The sequence below is a fragment of the Heteronotia binoei genome, chromosome 15 (genome assembly GCF_032191835.1).
Source record: "Heteronotia binoei isolate CCM8104 ecotype False Entrance Well chromosome 15, APGP_CSIRO_Hbin_v1, whole genome shotgun sequence".
Taxonomy (NCBI): domain Eukaryota; kingdom Metazoa; phylum Chordata; class Lepidosauria; order Squamata; family Gekkonidae; genus Heteronotia; species Heteronotia binoei.
Window position 1 is genome coordinate 64967822 of NC_083237.1, and position 25848 is coordinate 64993669.

At 52.5% G+C, this 25848-nt stretch overlaps 1 protein-coding gene across 1 annotated transcript; it reads right to left on the bottom strand.

Moving 5' to 3' along the window:
- GRN (granulin precursor) lies at positions 1 to 24953 on the bottom strand (the record flags this gene model as incomplete). Its single annotated transcript, XM_060255267.1, is given in 16 exon segments — positions 1 to 530; positions 2877 to 3095; positions 3097 to 3129; positions 3752 to 3774; positions 3777 to 3873; positions 3875 to 3979; positions 6678 to 6914; positions 10130 to 10375; positions 10604 to 10701; positions 12857 to 12986; positions 13566 to 13672; positions 14849 to 14987; positions 16754 to 16875; positions 18350 to 18434; positions 19034 to 19180; positions 24795 to 24953. Coding segments are annotated over 16 exon segments (2097 nt in total), but the record flags the coding sequence as incomplete, so codon positions are not given.
- Between the last annotated feature and the right edge of the window lie 895 nt (positions 24954 to 25848).

The following is a 25848-nucleotide window of genomic DNA, read 5'->3' on the forward strand; positions in this document are numbered from 1 at the left end:
TTTTCTTATTCTTTTTTTTAAAAAGAGAGAGCATGGAAAAGTTTTAAAACAACCCAGAGTCGAGAGCAGCAAAGCAAAAAAGACGGAGCTCACAGAACTGCCTGGCGGGGAGGTCAACTATTCCCAGAGTCCAAGCAGCAGTCGTGATTGTGGTTGCACACGTGGCAGGGCAAGGAGTGAAGAGCGGGCCCCCAAGAGTCGGCTTGTGACTGTAGACAGTGCCTGGGAAGGAAAGACGCCTGCCTCCCCCCGTCCCACCCCAGCCCCTCAAGGCTGGAACAGCAACTTAGCAGAAATTGCTCCCGTGTCTTGGTTCCTCCCTGGAGAAGCACAGCTCAGTCCCACCTCAACCTCGGGGCAAGCACACCCCAAAAGGCACTTCAGAGCAACGGGACGGCTTGTCTGGAGCGCGAGGCAAACATGTCGGCGTCCCAACGGAGGAGGGGCCCTCTCCGAATGCACTGCAAGCCCGACAAGGAGCAGCGGAAGCCCGAGGGACAGCAGTGGCGTTGGTCAGAGCAACAGGAGCCCTGGAGGGAGAGGAAGCAGACAGACGGTTAAAGGTCATTCCGAAGAACGGGGAGGGGGCGAAGTCTAGAGGTTTACAAGCCGTGGAAGAGCTCTTTCGTAGGTGAAAGGGGGGGGGGAGGGAACATCCTGTTTTCAGCCTCCTGGAAATCTTCCCCCTTGCCCTTTGGGCTTGACCACATCCTTAAAAGTACGTTCCAATTTAAAAAACAACCACGGCACTAAAACAGGAAAAGTGAGACAAGGACAATGGCTATATATTGGATTTATATCCTGCCCTATACCCGGAATCTCAGAGTGGTCACAATCTCCTTTCCCTTCCTCCCCCACAATAGACACCCTGTGAGGTGGGTGGGGCTGAGAGGACTCTCACAGCAGCTGCCCTTTCAAGGACAACCTCTGCGAGAGCTATGGCTGACCCAAGGCCATTCAGCAGATGCAAGTGGAGGAGTGGGGAATCAAACCCTGTTCTCCCAGATAAGAGTCTGCACACTTAACCATTACACAAACTGGCTCTCTATTAGAGCTATGGCTGACCCAAGGCATTCCAGCTGCTGCAAGGAGAGGAGTGGGGAATCAAACCTGGCTCTCCCAGATAAGAGTTCGCGCACTTAACCACTACACCAAACTGGCTCTCTATTAGAGCTATGGCTGACCCAAGGCCATTCCAGCAGCTGCAAGTGGAGGAGTGGGGAATCAAACCTGGTTCTCCCAGATAAGAGTCCACGCACTTCACCACTACACCCAACTGGCATAGGGGAAAGAGGGGGAGAAAGCCGTAAGAACTTCTGGCAGGCAACGCAGGAGGAAATAAGGATGGTGTGGAGACGGAGCCAACACTGCTGAGCCACACGAGATGCAGGATTTAGCCTTCCGAAGTCAAAGTACAGGCCAACCCACCATCGACTTGGACCCTGCATTCCTTAAGAAGCCACTGCTACAGAGCAAGCCCAAAGGGCGCAAGAAGCCTTCAGCTCCCCACAGCCCACTTCTACTCGGGGCAACATCACAGGAGGGAGCTGACAGGACGCTCAAGAGCCCCAACAAGGAGCCTACCTGAACTGGGACCCCCCCTGCCCAGGCCACCAAAGAGACTCCTCGAGGGGCACTGTGTGAGGAGGGCGCTGGTGCCCCGCAGAGGCCTGGCATCATCTGCACAGCCACCCCTTGGATCTGAGCCAAAGCCCCCTTCGCCCTGGCAAGCGGTGGTGGTGATAACCCAGCAGGCATAGCAGTCCTTCGCGTGGGGCCAACCACGAGCCAAACCTGTCCCTTGCCACAAGAGTGGCCTTACTGCAGACAGCCCCCCTGTAGGCCAGGGCAAGGAAAAAGCAGGATGCAAAATAGGGATGGGCACGAACTGACTCATGAACTAAGCTTTGTCATGAATTTTGGCAATGTTCACACACTGAAGAGCTGCCATGAACTGTCACGGGTTTTAATTCAGCTCACGGGGGTTTGTGAAGAGCAGAAAGTACAGGTTTAAAGGATTCAAGTAGGGGTTAAAATACCTTTCTGCTCCCCTCCCCCACCTTTTATGGGGAGCAGAAAGCAGGGGTTCAAACTTTAAATGGCTCACAAACCCATCCCTATCAGAGAAGACAGAACAGGGTGTTTGGTGTAGTGGTTAAGTGTGTGGACTCTTATTTGGGAGAACCGGGTTTGATTCTCCGCTCCTCCACTTGCACCTGCTAGCATGGCCTTGGGTCAGCCAGAGCTCTCTTATCTGGGAGAACCGGGTTTGATTCCCCACTCCTCCACTTGCACCTGCTAGCATGGCCTTGGGTCAGCCAGAGCTCTGGCAGAGGTTGTCCTTGAAAGGGCAGCTGCTGTGAGAGCCCTCTCCAGCCCCACCCACCTCACAGGGTGTCTGTTGTGGGGGAGGAAGGTAAAGGAGACTGTGAGCTGCTCTGAGACTCTTCGGAGTGGAGGGCGGGATATAAATCCAATATCATCTTCTTCTTCTGGAACTCCCCTCTGCAGACATGACGCTTGTGAGAGCTGGACACTTGCATGAGTCCCTTTGTGCGAAGGGGCCAGGAACCCGCTCATAAGATGATAAGTGTCTAAGGATATCATTTTTCTGTGGTCCTATAAACTTCAAGGGGTTTTATCCACTACAAGCCCCTCTTTGAACAGGTGGAAATTCTTTGGCCCTAGGGAGCCATTATCAGAATCGTCCACCTGAACCCATTAAAATCTTCTTCTAGATTACCAGTCAACTTTTGTTAAGCCTGAAGTCCAAAACAGTTCTTCTTCTCGTCACCTTTTCCAAAACGTTCTCCTAACAGAGCACCTTCCTTGCATCCCAACCTGAATTCCTGCCCAACCGCCCCCGACCTTCTAACCTTGTTATACGGGCAGCATGCCCATCCGCCTGTGCTAGTCTGGCAGCAGGTCTGGCGATCGTGGCAGTAGTGCTGAGTATCGCAGGGCACATCGCGGCCGGACTCAGCAGCGGGTGAAGGACTCAGCGAGACGGAGGGCTGCACTCCCTCGGTGGCAGGAGACTGGGGCTGCTGCTTTTCGCATGTCTGGGCTTTCAGGTTACAAGTGTAGCCCGAAGGGCCAGCAGTGCTCATGGTCTGCGCAGCAAACAGCCTGCAGGGGTCGAGAGAAAGACGTTGGCCTTGTACAATGTCATACTAAACGCAACACAAAACAACAATAAAAAAGGAGTTTAAATAACCAGTTGCCACATTTCAGGCTTTTGAATTTAATTACATGAGCAAAAAAACAACAATGTTAACTTTCTAAATCCACACCTCCTGAGAGCACTGTCAGACACTGACAGCCTGCCACAATCATTCTGCCTCCACAGCAGGGTTTCCCAAACTCCACCCCCACCCACACGGTAGCCTGGTTCTTTCCCATGGTCCGGGCAGAGGACACTCAGGGAGCAATACCGAGACTGCGTGCTGGCCAGGAGCTTTCCACGCCCTATCTGATGTTTCCAAACATCAGAGAGGGACGAGGGAGGGCTTCTGGCCAGAGCAGTCTCAGTATCGCTCCCTGATCGTCCTCCAGGCGGAGGATGATCAGGGAGGGATAAGACACTGCGCTCCAGCTAGGAGCTTTCCCCGTCCTTCTCTGATGTTTCCGAGGCCAGTATACAGACCCCACAGGCACACGTGAGCCTCCTCGCCAATGGGCACCCTCCAGGTTTCACACTTGGGGCTTCACTATGACCCACAGCAAAGCATTCAATCACGGCTTCACTCACGTTTGGCAGCTGGCAGCAGCTCAAGTGCCGGCCTTACTCTTGCAGCAGGTCTGCCCTTCCGCACAGCTGGTGGTGCCATCGCAACGGATGTCCTGGTTCTGTAGAGGGTCAGCAGGGTGCTTGGGTCCCCCAAGGCAGGGCGTGCCAGGACTGCAGGCAGCTGCCGTGGGCCACGTCGCAGGTGTAGCCCTTGGGGCAGCAGTGCACATGGTCAGCGCAGCAGAGAGCCTACAGGGAAGAGAGTCCTCAGCATCACAGGAGATAGGAGTGGGGACCATGGGGGTCTGGGCTGAAAAGGGGTGAACATGTATGAACACATGAAGCTGCCTTCTACTGAATCAGACCCTCCTCGGTCCATCAAAGTCAGTCTCGTCTACTCAGACTGGCAGCAGCTCTCCAGGGTCCTCAAGCGGAGGTTTTTCATGCCTACTTGCCTGGACCCTTTTTTGGAGATGCCAGGGATTGAACCTGGGACCTTCTGCTTCCCAAGCAGATGCTCTACGCCTGAGCCACAGCCCCATTCATGGCTCTCCAGGGTCTCAAGCAGAGGTTATTCACACCTATTTGCCTGGACCCTTTTGAGTTGGAGATGCCGGGGATTGAACCTGGGACCTCCTGCTTGCCAAGCAGATGCTCTACCACTGAGCCACCCGTCCCGTGGCTTCAAGGTCCAGAACCAGTATGGGAGAAACCAGCATCCCCTCTTGCCTTGACTCACTGGCTCTCTGCCCCCCTTCCCCAGCTGTCCCACAAAGCAAAACTCATCACAAAATTCACCCTGTTTGTGGTTCACGGATCAAAGTTCGGGACAGGCCTACCATCGTGAACTTTTAAGGTCGTCCACGGCAGTATGTGGATAGAGCATAATAGAGGGTTTTAAAGGAACTCGGAAGTTCCTTCAGATCCCTGCTTCCTGCTCCTCACGGAAAGCAACAAAAACCAGCCGTTTTGCACCTTCTTTGTAGTCCCTTTAAAGTGTGGTAAACAGCTGAGCGCTCCTTTTCAACAGGGTTTGCAGGGCCGTGAACCACGAACTGAATTTTCCCAGTTCAAGCACACCCCTGCTCACTCATCCTATATACCCGGTGCGGAGAACACCAGAGTATTCTCCATCTCGCCTTCATCACTCTGTCTCAGCACCCCCTCCCCACAGCAAGCTCACTGTCGGAAAGGGCAGCACCCCCAGGTGCCCGAGGCCAGCTGGCAGCAGGTCTGCCCATCGGGGCAGCTGGTCTGGTCATCGCATCTCACCCGCCCGGACGGAACCGGAGCCACCAAGAGCTGTGGGGAGAAGGGACTCCTTGCGTCGTGCAAAACTGCAGGCCTCTTCTCCAGCCAAGGGATGCTCTCCCCGTCTTCACGCAGTTGCCTGAGGGGCCACAACGGAAGCCGCTGGGGCAGCAGTGGAGGTGATCCGGACAGCACACCGCCTGGGAGGGGGGGGGCAGGGAGAGAGACAGGGGAAGTTTGGGGGCTGGCAACAGACACTGGACTGCAGCACAGGTGATCAGGCACCTCCCCTGCTTCCATGGCTCTCACCTCAGGCCCAGCTAGTAAGCCTTTCTGGAGACTGTTTTACTAAGTCCCAGCCTGAAGGAAGAGGAGGAAGCTGAGACCCTGCAGAAATCCCTGGACAGGCAAGACTAAACAAGGTTGACCATGAAATGGGAACACCAGACCGGCAAGCTACACTTCCCAGCAGCAGCTTTGGGGTCTGCCTCAATCACTGTAAGAAGTTGAGAGGAGGGAGGGGAGAGAGAGAGGGAGGGGAGGGAGAGAGACGGGGGAGAGAGGGGGTGAGGGAGAAAGGGAGAGAGAAAGATGAGGGAGAGAAAGGGGGAGGGGGAGAGAGAGGGGGAGAGAAGAGGGAGGAGAGGGGGAGAGAGGAGGGGAGAGGGGGGAGAGAGAAAGATGAGGGAGAGAGAAGGGAGAAGGGAAAGAGAGGGGGAGAGAGGGAGGTGGAGAGGGGGAGAGAAAGAAGGGGAGAGAGGGAGGGGAGAGGAGAGAGAAAGATGAGGGAGAGAAGGGGGAGAGAGGGAGGTGGAGAGGGGGGAGAGAAAGAAGGGGGAGAGAGGGAGGGGAGAGGGAGAGAGAAAGATGAGGGCGATAGAAAGGGAGAGGAGAGAGAGAGAAAGAGGGAGAGAGTCTCACAGCAGTTACAATCTCCTTTACACCCCCCCCCCCAAACAGGTGGGGTTGAGAGAGCTCTCCCAGAAGCTGCCCTTTCAAGGACAACCTCTGCCAGAGCTATGGCTGACCCAAGGCCATTCCAGCAGCTGCAAGTGAAGGAGTGGGGAATCAAACCCGGTTCACCCAGATAAGAGTCCTCGCACTTAACCACTACACCAGACTGGCTCTCTGTTAGAGCTATGGCTGACCCAAGGCCATTCCAGCAGCTGCAAGTGGAGGAGTGGGGAATCAAACCTGGTTCTCCCAGATAAGAGAGCTCTGGCTGACCCAAGGCCATTCCTGCAGCTGCAAGTGGAGGAGTGGGGAATCAAACCTGGTTCTCCCAGATAAGAGAGCTCTGGCTGACCCAAGGCCATTCCTGCAGCTGCAAGTGGAGGAGCGGGGAATCAAACCCGGTTCTCCCAGATAAGAGGGCTCTGGCTGACCCAAGGCCATTCCTGCAGCTGCAAGTGGAGGAGTGGGGAATCAAACCCGGTTCTCCCAGATAAGAGAGCTCTGGCTGACCCAAGGCCATTCCAGCAACTGCAAGTGGCGGAGTGGGGAATCCAACCCGGTTCTCCCAGATAAGAGAGCTATGGCTGACCCAAGGCCATTCCAGCAAGTGCAAGTGGAGGAGTGGGGAATCAAACCTGGTTCTCCCAGATAAAGAGTCCACACACTTCACCACTGCACCAAACTGGTATCTCTGTTTCGCCTTCAATCATAAAATTTCACTCCCCCTCCCCAACACGCTTACCTGGGGTAGGGGGCAGCACCCCCACGTGCCTGAGGCCAGCCGGCAGCAGGTCTGCCCATCGGGGCAGCTGACTTGGTCGTCGCACCTGACGTCCCCGCCGGAAGAGGCGGAATGCACACCTGCAGGTCCCTTCTCCAGCCAAGGGATGCTCTCCCCGTCCTTCACGCAGGTGCCTGCTGAGGGCCCACAACGGAAGCCGCTGGGGCAGCAGTGGAGGTGATCCGGGCAGCACACCGCCTGGGAGTGGGGCGGGGAGAGACAGGGGAAGTCACAGGGCTAGAAGCAGCTTCTCTGCCCTACGGAGATGCCAGTCAAGGCCCAGCTACTAAGACATCCTACCAGGGTGGGCAACCTCCCACCCTGGTGCGCCATCACCCACCACCACTTGATAGGATGCCAAGGGAAAAAGGGGGAGAGAAGACTTCCAGCGGATGACTGTCCACTCTGGTTACAAAGGCCACTGTAGGAATTTCCCTGATCTCTATGGATTCCAGCATACACTTCCTGAGCAATCCTGAAGCTTCACCCATGTGGTGATGTCACTTCCAGGTACTTAGGCAGAAGTGATGTCACACCAGAACACACCACTGCATTGCCAGACTGCCCCCCCCCCGCCACTGGCCAGTCTCCCTAGAGCTGGTGCCCACCCCCCAGTCATTGGGTGGGAAACTCCTGGAGATTTGGGGGTGGAGCCTGCGGAGGACGGGGACCTCAATGGGGTGTGATGTCATAGAGCCCCCCCTCCAAAGAAGCTATTTTCTCCAGGGGAACTGAACTCTACAGCCCGGAGATGATCTGCAATTTCAGGGGATCCCCAAGCTCCACCAGGAGACGTCTCTAGGTACTGGGCTGGCACCCCTATTTCCAGAAGAACACTTTACTGGGTGTAAAAGTTCATGATTCCCAGCAGCTCCTCAACTTGGGGAACGCCGGGCATCATCTCAGCAACTGTGCAGAAAACCTTGCCCAAGTCAACACATGACGATCGCAGGCCTGAGGCCGAGAAGAGGGGCAGCCTGTAAACCTCCAGGCAGGCCTCATCTCACCAACAGGCCTCGGGCCTTGCTGCAGGTTTCCCCCTTTGGGTCTATGTTCCCAGATACACCCCACGCCTCAGGACTGGGCCTCGATGACCTGTAGAGAAGAGGCAAACCAATGGAGCGAGGGCCTTGGGACAGTTGGTTGGTCTCCTCGGAACTGGGTGGCTGAGAGGCAGCCGGAGACGAAGGCAAAACTGCCCTGAGAGTTCCAACTCCTGAGGGAACCGGAGGACCGTCTCTCCCCATATGAACCCCAGAGAGCACTGAGGTCAGCAGGGAAGAACCTGCTGACTATCCCCGGGCCGAAAGAGGTAAAACTACAGAGTACCCGTGCCCGGGCCTTCTCTGTTGTGGCTCCACACCTATGGAACCAGCTTCCGGAAGATATGCGGGCCCTGCGGGATTTTGAACAGTTCCGCAGGGCCTGCAAGACCATCCTTTTTCGGATGGCCTTCACCGACTAAAGAGAGAGACTGCTAAGTAAACTTACCATCTACTGTAATTGCACCAGCATATTAATTTTATCAGTTTTAGAATTTTAATTAAATTGTTAAATCAGTCTTTGTTTTAAATATCATTGTATAATTTAATGTATTGATTTATGTTGTTAGCCGCCCTGAGCCTGCTCCGGCGGGGAGGGCGGGATATAAATAAAATGAGGAGGAGGAGGAGGAGGAACCAGTGAGGCAGCCACACGAGGAAGATTTACTGGCTCTTCCTTTACTAGTGAAGTCAGACCATCTTTGTAATTCGTTTGAACAGCATCTTCCCCTCCTTAACTGGGAAATGTGGAATCCTACAGCTGGAAGGGACCTCCAGGGCCATCTAGTTCAACCCCCTGCACAATGCAGGAAACTCACAAACATCTCTCCCCCCATACTCAGTGACCCCTGCTCCACACCCAGAAGACGGCAAAAAAAAAAGACAGAATCAGGGATCCTGGAGAAATAAAAAACAAGCTTCTAGGCTTCCAAGGGAATTGATTTTCCTTTTTTCCATTTAACCCAGGAGGCTCCTTGGAGGAGACACCACACCGGGCCAGACCCGCTTTCCCCCAATCCAGGGCCCCGGGCGTCAAGTACCCTTGACAATAATGGTTTAATAGTACTGTAACTTCTTGCTCTGTATTGACAGTAGTCACCCCCTGTAGTTTCGTCCGCTTCAATGCTTGCTTGGTGGCTGGGAATGTGGTAATAAGACAAGTACCCTTGGGAACTATAGTATTGTGCTGTATGTTATCAGTTTACGCAATGGCCTGGGCCACGAGAACTTGCTCTGGGTTGTGAGAACTGGGGTGTCTGGGAAACATGGGGGGGGGGGGCAAGGAAGCTTCACATCTGCGCACTTCTGCAAAGTCTAAACTGTATGCCTGAGCCACAGACCTCAGTCCTGACTGAAGCCAGATGTAGCGTCTATACCTTTCCTGATGCTTTAGTAAACTGAACCATTTTTTAACCCAATGGATTGTTTACTGAGCTAACGGGATAGGACTGAGACAAGGACTAGGTTAGATGTGTTGGCGCAGATCTGGCATCTGTCCTGACCACACAGAAAGCCAAGAATCGTAGAGTTGGAAGGTACCTTCAGGGTCGTCTAGTCCAACCCCCAGGAGGAGGGAAGGAACGGTGGCTCAGTGGTAGAGCATCTGCTTGGGAAGCAGAAGGTCCCAGGTTCAATCCCTGGCATCTCCAAAAAAGGGTCCAGGCAAATAGGTGTGAAAAACCTCAGCTTGAGACCCTGGAGAGCCATGAATGGGGCTGTGGCTCAGTGGTAGAGCATCTCCTTGGGAAGCAGAAGGTCCCAGGTTCAATCCTTGGCATCTCCAAAAAGGGTCCAGGCAAATAGGTGTGAAAAACCTCAGCTGGAGACCCTGGAGAGCCATGAATGGGGCTGTGGCTCAGTGGTAGAGCATCTGCTTGGGAAGCAAAAGGTCCCAGGTTCAATCCCCGGCATCTCCAAAAAAGGGTCTAGGCAAATAGGTGTGAAAAACCTCAGCTTGAGACCCTGGAGAGCCATGAATGGGGCTGTGGCTCAGTGGCAGAGCATCTGCTTGGGAAGCAGAAGGTCCCAGGTTCAATCCCCAGCATCTCCAAAAAAGGGTCCAGGCAAATAGGTGTGAAAAACCTCAGCTTGAGACCCTGGAGAGCCACTGCCAGTCTGAGAAGACATACTGACTTTGATAGACCAGGGGTCTGATTCAGTATAAGGCAGCTTCATATGTTCATATGCAATGCTGAAGACCACTGTATGAAGCAATTGCTAAAAATAGGAAAAAACCTCTCGGGGCACTTTCACAGCTGCCAGGCTTGAATCTGAACCCACCTCCCTCCCTCCCTCAAATCCAAGATTAACAAAGTCCTCTAACCGACACCTTGAGACCAGGCCAGCCAGGTGGCCCCTTTCCCCACTCACCTGCGGAAACGGGCAGCAGCCCCAACTTCCGCTTGCTAGGCGACAACAGGTCTGCCCATCCGGGCAGGTGCTGTGGGCATCGCAGTGCACCACGGAGGCGGCAGAGCCTGTGACGTCCCTCACAAAACCAGCAGAGGATTTCGCCAGCCAGGGGATGCTGCTGACACCCGCCTCGCAGGTGCCCTGTGCCAAGTTGCAGGTGTAACCCTTGGGGCAACAATGGACACCGTCCGAGCAGCACACAGCCTAGGAGGGCAAGAGCAAACCACGAGACACCTCAGGCTCAGACAACATGTCCCACAAGGCCTCGTCCCAAAGCAGGCGGTTGGTCTGCCTATGCTCACGGATGTCTACGAACTCCCAAGCCAAGCCCTTTCCCAGCCTGGTGCCACAGAACGGACTCCAGACTTGGCTCACTAAAAGGGCACACCAAGCTTGCATTCCCACCTCACCCTCCGGGGAAAGTCTTCTCACCTCCTCTAGGGGGCAGCACCCCCAGTCACCGGAGGATTGCCGGCAGCAGGTGTGGCCATCCGGGCATTTGTGCGTCGCATCACACTGTACATCGCCAGCTGCGGGGAGGGAGAACAAGCGTGGCATCAAGTTAGAAGGGGCCGGACCCCTTCCCTCATTCCAGCCCTCCCCCTCCAATGTACCTCCATGCAGGCAGGCTCTCATCTAAGCGACACGCCCACCTCTCTCCGATCCTGCACAACATAAACTGAGGCATGCCCAGGTTGGGAGAAGGGAATTTTTAAAAATGCCTCCTTGTCGGCTCAGGGCCGGTCCGGAATGTAGCTGTCCTGCAGGGGCCACCTGGGAAGCTGCAACCGACCCCACCTCCCCACCCCCAAGTCGTGTCCTTAATCAGAGCTGTGCCCGTCGACGTCCAGATTCTGGACCAAGCAAAGCTGAATTCTGCAAGCTGCATAAATTACACAACCTTTATCAGGATGTTGCCACATGTTTATCCTGCCCTTCCTTCCTCTAAAGACCTCAAGGAAGGGTACATCATTTGCCTCAGCTCCCACTGATATTCACCAACAGTGGCAATGATATTTTATTTACTTGCATACTGATGGTACTATTAATATCCAAAGTAAATTACTGGTTTTGGGGTCAAGCAGCAATTTTCTTCCAGGCCTGCAAGGTTTTGGCCATCTTCTAGGCATGGAGCACGGGTCACTGGGGATGTGCGTGCGCGGAGGAGGTATTTGTGGATTTCCTGCATTGTGCAGGGGTTGGACTAGATGACTCTGGAGGCCCCTTCCAACTCTATGATTCTAATGGCCAGGAAGGGATGGCAGAGTTTGGTGTATGAAGTCTTCCTGTGTCTACAGGGAGGAGGGCAAGGAACAACGCAGGGCCATCTACCGCCCCCGGAAATTGTATTTAAGTTGTCGGAGGCAACATTCAAACTGTTTCCCAGTATGTTTTGCTACCAAACTCTGGAAGAGTATTTGGTTTCGCAGGAAAAATGAATTTTACATTCTGTGGAGAAATGCCTCCACCCTAGAGATCACATTTATAACCCCAATCACTGGGACTTCATTCTGGCTCCGTACTGGAGCCTAGCTACAAACTCATAGTTGGTATAAAAAAAAAAAAAAGGGAAAGCATTGGGGGTGGGGGGAGAGTAATCAAACACCCAATATACAACACTTTATTAGAAGTACAAACGACTTCGGTTGAAGTGAGGCAAAAGGTTTATCATTTAACACCTCCGCTAGATTGTTAAAACCCAAGAACAGAGACTAGAAAAGCCAAAAAAGCTAAATGTCCCATTCCAGTCACAACGATCAGGACTGATCCCAAGGAGGTATGGCATATAAAGGGATTATAAATTATTAGGACATGATGCTCTCTTCTCTTTCTCAGAATGGCACAAGCCATGAAGGACTAACCTTTACCCCAGGGACTTCAACTTAACCATGCATTGAGGGACAAAGGGAAGATGTCCCAGACTCTGAGGACTAAAGGAGGAATTTTAAATGCTGCAACTTCAATAATTACTATATCTTAATTTTAAAATTGTTTAAGTATAGAGTTCAGGATTCAGGGGATTGTGCATTTTCACCTTTTCTTTATATCCTTGCTCAGCCTGATGGCTGTACAGGCAGCCTGTACTCTTTTCATTCATTTATTGAGTGCAGAAGTTCAAAAGCGCAGGGCATCGTCTGTGTGCTAGCGAGTGGTGTGCAAAATGGGCGGCAACTAGGTGCAACCTTTAAACAGCAGTGCAGATGAAGAGGGCTAGATGCCCAAACCCATTTAGCAAGAGGTGCTCTCCCAGAGTTGTTGTGGAAGGGCTCACGACCCACGGAGAAACCAATACACCCAACGAATAATTGAAAAAGAGGCAGCCCCGCCAGTTGGGGGCTCAGGACGGATATGGGACTTTTCCAAGCACCCAGGCAAGGAGAACAGGGCTTGTGAAACTGTCTCCTCATGCATCCAATTCCCCATTCTATATTTTCCCACACCTAACTTAAACAAGCCAGCATTCACTCTCAGCAGCGCAAACAGCCCCTTCCTCTCCTATTATGACACGCGGTCCCACACTCTGAGGGCTGAAAGTCCCATCCTCCAAAGTGGGTGGCTTCCACCGTGCTCCTTGCTCTTGATCCACAAATACACCTCTGTGCTTTCAAGCCTTCCCAGGATCTCTCACCACCACCACCCGCAGTCCTCTGCCCTCGTCGCAGAGCCTTATTCAGACCTCCACACCTTTCTGGAGGTCCACAAGAAGGTGGGAGATCAGCCATGACCAGCGAGGGGTCAAGGTGCATTTCGAGTGGGTCAAGTCGCACGTGGTGCCCTGCGGACAGCAGTGGAGGTGGTCACTGCAGCACACCGCCTACGGGAAAGAGGGAGAGAGCAGGGGTTGTGGGTATCGGAGGCAGGACAGACGTCCCAGGGGCCACCCAAGCCCGGCAGGGAAGCCGGATGGCTCAGGCAGATAGTCAGGCAAGACTCCTCGCAGGAGGGAGGCCACAGCACACCCTGCCAAAGGGGCAGCAGCCTAGAAGTCGCAATACGGGCTGCCTTCATTGAGCTGTAGCGCGCTGCAAAGGGGTCCTGCAGAAGGGGCCAGGGGCTTCCCCACCTCTCCCAGACCGTGGCAACAACAAAAGAATTAAGCACTTGGGGGTAGTGTCATTCCCCACCCTGAGCCCGTTTTGGGGAGGGCGGGATAGAAATAAAAAAAAAAATATTACAATTAAAACCAGTGCTCAGGATCCTACGAAGGACTGAGAGAAAACTCCATCATCGGCTGCATGTCCCAACAGGAGCAGCAGGGAGACCTTCCCCCTCCTGCACTGGTCAGCTACCAACTTTGACCCCAGGGATGTCTGAGGGCAATGCTGGGGCCAGAGAGGGGGATGGACTGAACCCAAAGGCCTCCAGCTGCACCCTCCCCAAACCCCAAACTTACATTTTGGAGAGGGCAGCAGCCAAACTGGCCAGTCTGGAGTGCACAGCAGGTGGCTGTCTCCGGACAGGTGGACTCATTGTTTGGGCAGATGTTTTTCTGAGGCGGAGCTGAGGGAAGGAGGAGAGAGAAAGCAGTGAAGAACATGTGAATATATGAAGTTGCCTTATACTGAATCAGACCTTTGGTCCATCAAAGTCAGTCTTGTCTACTCAGACTGGCAGCGGCTCTCCAGGGTCTCCAGCTGAGGTTTTTCACACCTCTTTGCCTGGACCCTTTTTTGTTGGAGATGCTGGTGATTGAACCTGGGACCTTCTGCTTACCAAGCAGATGCTCTACCACCGAGCCACTGTCCGTCCCCAATATGAAGCTGCCTTCTATTGAATCAGACCCTGGGTCCATCAAAGTCAGTATTGTCTTCTCAGACTGGCAGCGGCTCTCCAGGGTCTCAAGCTGAGGTTTTTCACACCTCTTTGCCTGGACCCTTTTTAGTTGGAGATGCCGGGGATTGAACCTGGGACCTTCTGCTTACCAAGCAGATGCTCTACCACTGAGCCACTGTCCATCCCCAATATGAAGCTGCCTTCTATTGAATCAGACCCTGGGTCCATCAAAGTCAGTCTTGTCTACTCAGACTGGCAGCAGCTCTCCAGGGTCTCCAGCTGAGGTTTTTCACACCTCTTTGCCTGGACCCTTTTTTGTTGGAGATGCTGGTGATTGAACCTGGGACCTTCTGCTTACCAAGCAGATGCTCTACCACCGAGCCACTGTCCGTCCCCAATATGAAGCTGCCTTCTATTGAATCAGACCCTGGGTCCATCAAAGTCAGTATTGTCTTCTCAGACTGGCAGCGGCTCTCCAGGGTCTCAAGCTGAGGTTTTTCACACCTCTTTGCCTGGACCCTTTTTAGTTGGAGATGCCGGGGATTGAACCTGGGACCTTCTGCTTACCAAGCAGATGCTCTACCACTGAGCCACTGTCCATCCCCAATATGAAGCTGCCTTCTATTGAATCAGACCCTGGGTCCATCAAAGTCAGTCTTGTCTACTCAGACTGGCAGCAGCTCTCCAGGGTCTCAAGCTGAGGTTTTTCACACCTCTTTGCCTGGACCCTTTTTTGGAGATGCCAGGGATTGAACTTGGGACCTCCTGCTTCCCAAGCAGATGCTCTACCACTGAGCCACCGTCCTTCCCCCAACGGGATGAGGAGCACCCAAGTGCGAAGTGAGATGCGCCAAATGGGGAGGGGGTTGGTCGCTGATGCCCTCCCTGCCCCACCCCCCGTACCTAAGACTGACGCTCGTCTCCAGGCTGGGAACTTCGTCTGAAGGGGCTGCTCCCCGGAGGCAGATAAGCACCGCGAGTGAGCCATGTCGCAAGTGGTAGCGTGAGGGCAACAGTGGATCTTGTCCTCACAGCAGGAGGCCTGCAAGAGAACAAAGGGACTGGCATGCCACTTCCAGCAGCCCCCCCGCCCGGATCGACACACTAATGCGGACTGTGGCACCAGGCACACTGTTCAGGATCCTGAGAATCACAACTTGCATCGCCTTTTAAACACACACCCAGTTTTCTAGAATCACAGAGTTGGAAGGGACCCCTGGGTCATCTAGTCCTACCTCCCGCACAGTGCAGGAAACTAACAACCCCCCTAAATTCACAGGATCTTCATTGCTGTCAGATGGCCATCTAGCCTCTGTTGAAAAACCTCCAAGGAAGGAGAGCCCACCACCTCCTGAATCCTAGAGTTGGAAGGGACTTCCAGGGTCATCTAGTCCAATCCCCTGCACAATGCAGGAAACTCACAAACACCTCCCTCTAAATTCACAGGATCTTCATTGCTGTCAGATGGCCTTCTAGCCTCTGTTGAAAAACCTCCAAGGAAGGAGAGCCCACCACCTCCCGAGGAAGCCTGTTCCACTGAGGAACCACTCTAAGGGTCAGGAAGTTCTTCCTAATGTTGAGCCAGAAACTCTTCTGATTTCATTTCAACCCATCTAGTCCTTGTGCATTCAGACAGACAGTACAGACAACCTGCGGGAAATGCCTAGAGAATTGCGGCAGCTCCGTGACATGACTGAAGGATGTCTCCAGGGTTTTCAAGGGTTTCGATGCCCTGCACAAGGTCTCCCCTATGTGGTAATGGCTCAACAGATGCTGTGCACTTAGTGCTGAGATTCTTGGTGCAGACCGTCCTCGAAGCCTCAGCTGCAGCCACTGGAGAACCCAAAAGGGCCGCCTCCACCTCGGCTAATGCCCCATTCCCCACTTTGACTGCAGCATCAGGGACCGTGCCCAGCAGAGCACGACCTGAAGAACATTTATTGAAGAAGGAAATGTGTACGTGGCCTCTCAAGAAGGCTCACAGCTTCAGGATAACACCACAATGGGATGGTACACAGTGCCACAGAGTGGTAAAGCTGCAGTACTGCAATCCAAGCTCTGCTCACAACCTGAGTTCGATCCCGGCAGAAGCTGGGTTCAGGTAGCCCTCTCAAGGTTGACTCAGCCTTCCATCCTTCCGAGGTCGGTTAAATAATTACCCAGCTTGCTGGGGGGGGGGGGGAGTGTAGATGACTGGGGAAGGCAATGGCAAACCACCCCGTCAAAAGTCTGCCGTGGAAACGTTGTGAAAGCAACGTCACCCTGGGGTCGGAAACCACTGGTGCTTTACCTTTTTCCAAGTACACAGAGGCATGCCCATGCTTGCAGCCCTGAAGCCTACAGATATACCTCAAGGACTGAGCGTGTGATCATCACCACATTTTAAGAAAGCAGGAAAGGGGCTTCATATGACCACCCCATCAGTGGCAGAAATTTTGCAAAAGGAAGTTATGGAAACTGGCAGAGGTCACAGAAACCTGCCGTTCTTGGCACGGAAGCAGGATTCCGTGGGCAGCATTTTTCAGTCGTGTTTCAGCAGAGAGTGCACACATCACAGTACTTCACTCGCACACCTTCGGTAAAGCAGATCTGAAACTATTCGCTTGGATCCCTTCAGTGTATCCCTGTTACTGGATCCTTCCCGTGCCCTGCTCTCTGGACTGCGGGAGAGGAGCTTGAAGCAACAGGAAGGGGCGGGGCTTGGTGGCCTCCTCACCCCAGCCCAGTTATACCACCCCCCTCTGCCCCAAACGCGGGGCCATCTCTCCTCCCCGTCTCCAGCCACCCTGAACAGTCTTCTCCCCACACCTCAAGCATTGGGCAGCAGCCCCAGGTGCCGTCGGCCATCAAACAGCAGGTGGACTCATTGGGGCACTGGGACTCTCCATCTGGGCACTGAACGGCATCCACGGTGGAGGCAGGAAGGCCACCTGGAAGCCAAAAGCAAAACCAGAAAACCCTCATCCTGTGGCATTCGAATGCAAACCAGCCTCCCGCCTCAGCTCCCTGGCAAAAACAAAGAACCCCTCTCCAAATCATGGGATGCATTTAAGAGCAAGCACCTGGCTAAGCATCCGACATCGGTCTGAAAGGAAGTCACCAGCAGACAATTCGCTTCAGGGCCCAACTGAAGGTTGTCCTTCACCGGGGCTCAGTCCACCCCTCTTCCTGTAGGAACACACACGGCCTTCTCCTGTCCATCTACCCCCCACTCCACCAGTGGAAGAAACGGAGGTTTCCGTTCCTTTGCAGCTGCAAGAGCCGGGAAGCCAGGCCTTGTGGACTCCACGCAAGTCCCAGCCCAGGGAAGTCTGGGGATTCAGGACTTTGGGCTGACCCTTTTCTAGCATTATACAGGCGGGTCACCGTGTTGGTTTGAGGCAATAGAACAAAGCTTGAGTCCAGTTAGGCATCTTGAAGACCAGCCAAGTTTAATTCTGCGCACAAAAAACTTATCCCCAGAATTAAATTTGGTTGGGCTTAAAGGTGCCTCTGAACTCAAGCTTTGTTTGACTGTACTTGGTCATTAAACTCATTGTTAGATTGCAGGCCCACTCCAATGCAGAGTTCTATTTTGGTTGCTGCTTAGCATTGGGAAAAGTGCAGAAAACGGGAACTAGAATGATTACAGGTTTGGAACACTTTCCCTATGAAGAAAGGTTAAAACGCTTGGGGCTCTTTAGCTTGGAGAAACGTCGACTGTGGGGTGACATGATAGAGGTTGACAAGGTTATGCATGGGATGGAGAAGGTAGAGAAAGAAGTAATTTTCTCCCTTTCTCACAATACAAGAACTCGTGGGCATTCGATGAAATCGCTGAGCAGTCGGGTTAGAACGGATAAAAGGAGGTACTTCTTCCCTCAAAGGGTGAATGCACTGTGGAATTCACTGCCACAGGAGGTGGTGGCAGCTACAGGCATAGCCAGCTTCAAGAGGGGGGTTAGATAAAAATATGGAGCAGAGGTCCATCAGTGGCTATTAGCCACAGTGTGTATATGTATGTATGTGTGTGTGTGTGTGTGTGTGTGTATAAAAATTTTTGGCCACTGTGTGATACAGAGTGTTGGACTGGATGGGCCACTGGCCTAATCCAACATTGCTTCTCTTATGTTATGTGACACAGAATGTTGGACTGGATGGGCCATTGGCCTGATCCAACATGGCTCCTCTTATGTTCTTATGTGACACAGAGTGTTGGACTGGGTGGGCCACTGGCCTGATCCAACAGGACTTCTCTTATGTGACACAAAGTGTTGGACTGGAGGGGCCACTGGCCTGATCCAACATGGCTCCTCTTATGTTCTTATGTGACACAGAGTGTTGGACTGGAGGGGCCACTGGCCTGATCCAACATGGCTTCTATGATGTTCTTATGCTCCACAAATCCCTTACCTGCTTCGTCACCTCGGCTCTGGAAACAGGAACGCCCGTCAGCGCTGCAGTGGAAGCCACGGGGGCAGCAGTGGTGGCCATCAGCACAGGAAACCGCCTGTGGGAGACGGGGAAGGGCAGACACAGTCAGAGGCTGGGTTCAGCAGGGCAGGCATAGGCCCTCACCAACTCCAGAAGGGATGCTCCCATCAACCCTCAGGCACCATCCTCTCCCCAGGGTTTCATCGCCCCGAAAAAGCAGCACTGGGGCTCAAATCTTTGTGCTTATTTAAAACTGACGGAGACCAGGCTCAGAGCCCCTCCTCTCCTTCTCTGATCCATCTGCAATAATGCTCCACTTAGACGGCACATGCCCCACTTACAGAGTTCAAAGCCTCTTCCCTTCGGCTCTCCGAGGCAGAAAGACCCCATAGCTCCATTGCACTTGGTTGTCAACAACCCCCCAACCCCCTACCTTGGCCTGCTCCTGCGTCACTGTTAACGCCAGCTTGATTGTAGACATCGGCAGAAGAGGCTCATCACAGCACAGCATTCCGGGGGGGGGGGGGGGGAGCCTGGCAACTCTCTGCCACCTCTTGCTAATGGAAGAGCCTTCTGGAACATTCTGTTCCCTGCGCCACTCACAAGCGGCCCTCACCCCATCTCCTGGATCTGCCCAAAGCAGGACCCCCCTCCTCTTCCTCGCCCCAAGCTCACCTGGCCATAGGGGCAGCAGCCATAGGAAGCATCCAGAGTACGCAGGCAGGAGTACTCCAGAGGACAGGAGCGGCCATCCGGGCAGGCAACGCCAGACTCCTCGTTCAGGGTGCTTGGAGGCAACATGCGCAAGGATCCGCCTAGGAACTGGGAACAGGAGGGGGCAAGCATGAAAAAGGGAAGCGACCCTGGCTCCCCACTGAGAAACGTGCACACACCACCTGCCCCAACACAAAGGCAGCTCTGGAGAAGAAACAAACAGCAGAGCTGTGAGGAACAAACAGAGAGGCTGCCGAAAAGTCAGTATTCAAAGTAAGCTGCTGAATCTTTCAGATTTGGACTCAACACACCCTACAGAAACAGCTTTCTGGCTTTCCGCTTTGGGGGGAGTCCCCTTTCTGCATCGGCTGGTCTGCTGCGGAGCCTCTGCACGTTGCCAAGATTTGGGGAAGTTGTAAAAGGCCAAGCGGTTGAGCAAAAGTGCTTCCCAGAGGCAATAACCCCAGTCCAACCCCCTGTTCCCCAACCCGGCAACGCAGAGAACTTGAAGGGATGTCTTATTTGGTTCCAGACATGAGACACACACAGACTGGGGGGAGGGCATTGCATTATGCTAGGCCTACAGTGCAGCCTGCTGCTACTTGGGCCTTTGCACCAGAGAGAAAGAAAGGAGAGCCTGGAGGGAAAGAACACCAGACAAACGCCAAACACAGACACACCTACAGACGGAGGACACGTCTCCCATTTTTCCAGTGGAAGAAGTGGGGAGTCCTGAGGAGCCCCTGAAGAAGCTACCTCCGCCTCTTCCCTTTTGGAATTAGTGGAACGAGTGAAAAGGTTTTAAAGACAAGTTTTGCTCTCAGCTTCTCAGTCTGGGCCCCAGCCTGGTGGAATGAGCTTCTCTGGAGATCCGGGCCCTGTGGGTTTGCGTCAGTCCTGCAGGGTCTGTAAGCAGACGTCATCTGCTATTGGCCTCCCTCCCCATCTGCCTGCTCAATAGTTTAGCGAGATCTGACTGTCTTCGGACTGACAGGTCACTGCCGCGGAGGAAGGCTTTTAAGTTATGCTGTGTTAACTGTTGTTTAGTGAATTGCTTTAATTATGATCGATGTGTTTAACTGTTTTACTTGTGATGTAACCCGCCTTGAGAGCCTGCTCTGTGGGAAAGGGCAGGATATAAATTGAAAAAAAATAAAAACAACATGAAAATAATTATGTAAGACAGAGGTGTTAAATGTTTGGCCCACAGGCCAAACTGGCCACCCAAAGGCTTCAATCAGGTCCATGGGGCTCTCTTCTCCCCACTCCTGTCCTCACCCTGGGAAGCTCCAAGGCTGCCAATGTTCCCAGCTCCGCCTGCCTTCTCTTTGCAGAAGCTAAAGCAGAAGCAAAGCTGCAGAGAAAATGTGGAATGGATTTCCCCATTCAGGCCTATGGGCAGAGCAGACTGGAATGGAAAATCCGCTCCACATTTGCCTTGCAACTTTGTTTCAATGGAGAGGAACCCAGTATAGCTTCCCAGCGTTCCTATGGCCAGCTGAAGCTTCCTGGAGTTGTGTCCTTGCAAATCAAGCACCAACTCTGTCTCTTCTCAATGGACATGAGTACTAGTGCCTAGTGAGTACTCTAATTTGGGAACCCACAGCCAAAGGGGGATATTACACTGGAGAGCCATTACTAATCTGAGAAGACCTTGGGGGGGGGGGGGTAGACCTTGCAATGCCTTGCCGTTTCATGTTTTCCCAGGCTGAGAGCATTTTAATTTTTTTTTTTTTTTAGTTTTCTGCTGTGTGATCTTTGTGCTTTTCCTTGATGTTTTATTTTTAAAATTGTATTGCAAAATCCCACAATACCCCTACTTTTCCATTTAAAACAAAATATTGCAAGAGTTTTAAGCATGTTTTATTTTAAGTTAAGAATAATATCTTTAATTGTGTTTGCCTGTGTCCTTTCTAAAGTTTTTATCTCCTCTGTCTGGCATTACATTTTAGGACACGCATGGCTCAAAGTCCCATTTATGTCAAATCCAGCCCTCCTAACGAATGAGCGTGAGACCCCTGATAAGAAATCTACAACATTAGATGCTGCAGATTCAGAAGATTTGTGCCTCGGAATGTGGAGGTAGTAGCTATTGATAGATTATCTTCCTTCAGTAATCCGTCTAATTCCTTTTTAAAGCTGTTTATTCCTGTGGCCATCTCTACATCCTCTGGCATCTAGTTCCATATTTTAGTCACTCCATGTCGAGTAGTCTTTCCTGTCAAATGGTCAAATCCGGGGTGGGGTCCACGGCTCAGTGGTGGAGCATCTGCTTTGCACGTGGAAGGCCAAGGCTCCAGAATCGCCAGACTCAAGAGGGGTGGAGTACAATTTGTTTATTTTCACTGACGTTCCTTCTACTCCACCCTTTTCAATGGGACTACTCCAAGGGGATTACACAGAGCGAGTCAGCACAAGCAACAAAACAGCACATTCTGTAACACTCAAAATCTTTTGTCTTTGATAAAGACTTGGAATTAGGTATCGAATGCCTCATTTTGTTGACAGTCCTAATGCACCCTGCATTAGAAGGCTGGAACCACAAGGAAGAACCAGAAGCATAACTCCATCTTTCTCTCGATGATGACGATATTGGATTTATACCCCGCCCTTTACTCCAAATCTCAGAGCGGCTCACAATCTCCTTTATCTTCCTCCCCCACAACAGACACCCTGAGAGGTGGGTGGGTCCACTCCATGAGCCAGAGCTGCAGTGGTTGGAATAACCTCTTTTTTTGTCCTATGCTAGATTTACTGCAGTTTTGGTGCTGATCCCATTTCCTCCTCTTACAACACAATACAGTCTTGGCACGACGCACTACTCAGTGCAGAAATCGCACAAGAGGATCCTGCTTACAATACACAGCAGTAAAGACCACAAAATCCCAACTGTTTACCCAAGTAAGCTTGTGAAAGAAACCATCTTGTACTCTGCAGCCTCATTCCCTGCACAGAAATAGTCCAGTTTTGCAGAAGGCCTGAAGGGTGGACCCTTCCTGACCTCACTTGGGCAGCCCATTCCAATCCATGGCAGGAGCCACAATTGTCACGGCTGGGGCCGGGTCAGGCAAAGTCCAGAGGCAGTCCGAGGTCTGTAGCCAGTAAGCAGGAGGGTCCGAGGCGCCAAATCCGAATCACTGTAGAAGTATTGCAGGTCCGAGGTCCAGAAGCCGAGGTCAGGGAGTCCAGAAGTCCAAAGCCAAAGTCAGGGAGTCAGGAACCAAAGTCAAGCCGGAGTGGATGCTAGAATGTCAGGGAGATGACTAGTTGCTTCCACAAAGCCTCCTCCCAAAGCCCACAGCTATATAGCCCTCTGCTGGCTGTTGCCCGTTTGGGCTAATTGCTGGCTCAGGGAGGCAGCCAGGATCCTGTTACCACTCAAGCATCCTTGCTCTTAGAAGGGCCAGAATCCTCTCAGAACTCAGGGCTCAGGGAGCGTCTTGCTTGTGAGCGTGCCGCCCTCCTCCGATCCCTGTGGTCCTGCCGGAGGCGGTCACGCACACGAGCCACCCGAGAGGGCGAGGCAGGGGGGCTGGGATCTTCTCCAGCAGGAGGCAGGGGCACTGGTGCAGGTGGCAGGGGCACAGTTTCTTCTGCAGGGTCCCCAGCACCCATGACAACAATGGGAAAAGCACACCTGCAGGCAGGTGCTGATTTTGCCCACTGGCAAGTTGGCACCAGTGTTCCCTCTGGAGTCTTGTGAGTAAAAATTCTACCTTGCGAGTTACTGGCATTAAATTTGTGAGCCAGTGCAAAAATTAGTTTGCTCTGGGGCCATTTCCCCTGAGCTAAGTTAAAAATGTGTGAGCCGGAGGTTAAAAAACAGTGAGCTGGTTCATACTAACTCAGCTTAGAGGGAACACTAGCTGGCACCTGAAGGAAACCACCCCCCCTCTGCTGACAGGAGAGACGTTGACATGGCAAAGCCCAGAGAGAAAGGCGGCCCCACAAATAAGAGGGGTCAAGGACACAAGCGGTTTTGCAGACCATAGCCAGTATCTTAAACTTGGCTTGGTAACAAATAGACAACTGATGGAAGGTCTGTAGAACCAGAATAAGATGCATGCATTCATTCTCACTCACTCATTCTCTCACTCACTCATTCTCACTCTGAAGAGCCAGTTTGGTGTAGTGGTTAAGTGTGTGGACTCTTATCTGGGAGAACCAGGTTTGATTCCCCACTCCTCCACTTGCACGTGCTGGAATGGCCTTGGGTCAGCCATAGCTCTGGCAGAGGTTGTCCTTGAAAGGGCAGCTGCTGTGAGACCCCTCTCCAGCCCCACCCACCTCACAGGGTGTCTGTTGTGGGGGAGGAAGGTAAAGGAGATTGTGAGCCGCTCTGAGACTCTTCGGAGTGAAGGGTGGGATATAAATCCAATATCTTCATCTACCTCACAGGGTGTCTGTTGTGGGGGAGGAAGGGAAAGGAGATTGTGAGCCGCTCTGAGACTCTTCGGAGTGGAGGGCGGGATAGAAATCCAATATCTTCATCTACCTCACAGGGTGTCTGTTGTGGGGGAGGAAGGGAAAGGAGATTGTGAGCCGCTCTGAGACTCTTCGGAGTGGAGGGCGGGATATAAATCCAATATCTTCATCTACCTCCCAGGGTGTCTGTTGTGGGGGAGGAAGGGAAAGGAGATTGTGAGCCGCTCTGAGACTCTTCGGAGTGGAGGGCGGGATATAAATCCAATATCTTCATCTACCTCACAGGGTGTCTGTTGTGGGGGAGGAAGGGAAAGGAGATTGTGAGCCTCTCTGAGACTCTTCGGAGTGGACGGCGGGATATAAATCCAATATCTTCATCTACTTCACAGGGTGTCTGTTGTGGGGGAGGAAGGGAAAGGCGATTGTGAGCCGCTCTGAGACTCTTCGGAGTGAAGGGTGGGATATAAATCCAATATCTTCTTCATCTTCTTCACTCTCTCACTCACTCTCACTCTCTCTCTTTATATATATATATATGATTTGATTTATTTAACTATAGCTGGGCTATATCATTCAAATGTACCATAAAAAGCTAAAGGCACACTGATATGATTGAAGCGGAAAGATACCCTCAAGAACAATTTTACGTGAAGATAGGTTCAGGTGGGCAGCCATCTTGGTCTGAAGCAGCTGAACAACGTTTGAGTCCTTTAAGGGGCACCTTGAAGACCAACAAAGTATTCTGTGTAGAAGCTTTCGTGTCCAAGCAACGAAGTTTAATTCTGGGCATAAACCCAAAATTAAACTTTGTCGGTCTTCAAGGTGCCACCGGACTCAAGACTTTTACAAAATGCAGAAAACCATGCAGGGTAGGGTAACTATGAAGGAAATAACAAATATTCTATATGAGGAAAAACACTTCAAGAAAAGCTCTGGCAACATTGGACGTGTTCGTGCCACCTGCTGTCAAGGGAGCAGAAAGGGGCTCAGCAGCCTTGGAAATCTCTTTCTCAAGCTCATCTGCCAGAAGTAGCCAGAAGAATTATGTCAAAGGCTTTTGGTTCTGAGGCTGTGGCCAGCAGAGATGGTGTGCTGTTACCTACCCCTGGGCCTTTTACATTTAAACAAGCTGTAAAATCAGCTAAATAAAAAAAAAAAACCTAACGCAGTCATTGTTTAAAGATGAGGTAGACAGGACAATATTTTTTCAGTCAACCTTAGAAAACCCATTTTTAAACCTTAAACAAAAACATTTTAATGGCCCCAACAGAAAAGGTTGCTCAGTCGCGGTTCTCACCTGGGGCTGGTCGCAACAGGCATACCCATCCCGCCCAGGACGCCTGCAGCAGCCGTGGGGTCCCTCGCATGAGAGTCCGTCAGGGCACCGCAGAGAAGAGACTGCCCCACCAAGGATCACGCACACCGTCAACAGGGGCCACATCCTGGCTAGGAACCTTCAAGCAGAACAAACACAGACACATCCATGAATTACACACATTCAGATGACTTCCTGTGGATTACTGCCCTGCTGTGAAATGCCCAAGACCAAAAGCAAAGTCATAAGCTTATTGCCTTTATTCATAACCCTGCCTGAGGTTATGAGCCAGTTTGCTGCAGCGGTTAAGTGCTGGGAGAACTGGGTTTGATTCCCCACTCCTCCACATACAGCTGCTGGAATGGCCTTGGGTCAGCCAGAGCTCTCTTATCTGGGAGAACCGGGTTTGATTCCCCACTCCTCCACTTGCAGCTGCTAGAATGGCCTTGGGTCAGCCAGAGCTCTCTTATCTGGGAGAACCGGGTTTGATTCCCCACTCCTCCACTTGCACCTGCTAGCATGGCCTTGGGTCAGCCAGAGCTCTCTTATCTGGGAGAACCGGGTTGGATTCCCCACTCCTCCGCTTGCACCTGCTGGAATGGCCTTGGGTCAGCCAGAGCTCTATCTAGGAGAACCAGGTTTGATTCCCCACTCCTCCACATACAGCTGGTGGAATGGCCTTGGGTCAGCCAGAGCTCTCTTATCTGGGAGAACCAGGTTTGATTCCCCACTCCTCTGCTTGCATCTGCTGGAATGGCCTTGGGTCAGCCATAGCTCTGGCAGAGGTTGTCCTTGAAAGGGCAGCTTCTGGGAAAGGTCTCTCATCCCCACCCACCTCACAGGGTGTCTGTTGTGGGGGAGGAACGTAAAGGAGATTGTGAGCCACACTGAGACTCTGGTTCAGAGAAAAGGGCAGGGTATAAATCTGCAATTTTTCTTCTCCCCAAAGCAGCTTACATCGTTCTCGTCCCTTCTATTTTATCCTCACAAGAACTACAACAACCCTGTGAGGAAGGTTAGGCTGAGAGAGGGTGGC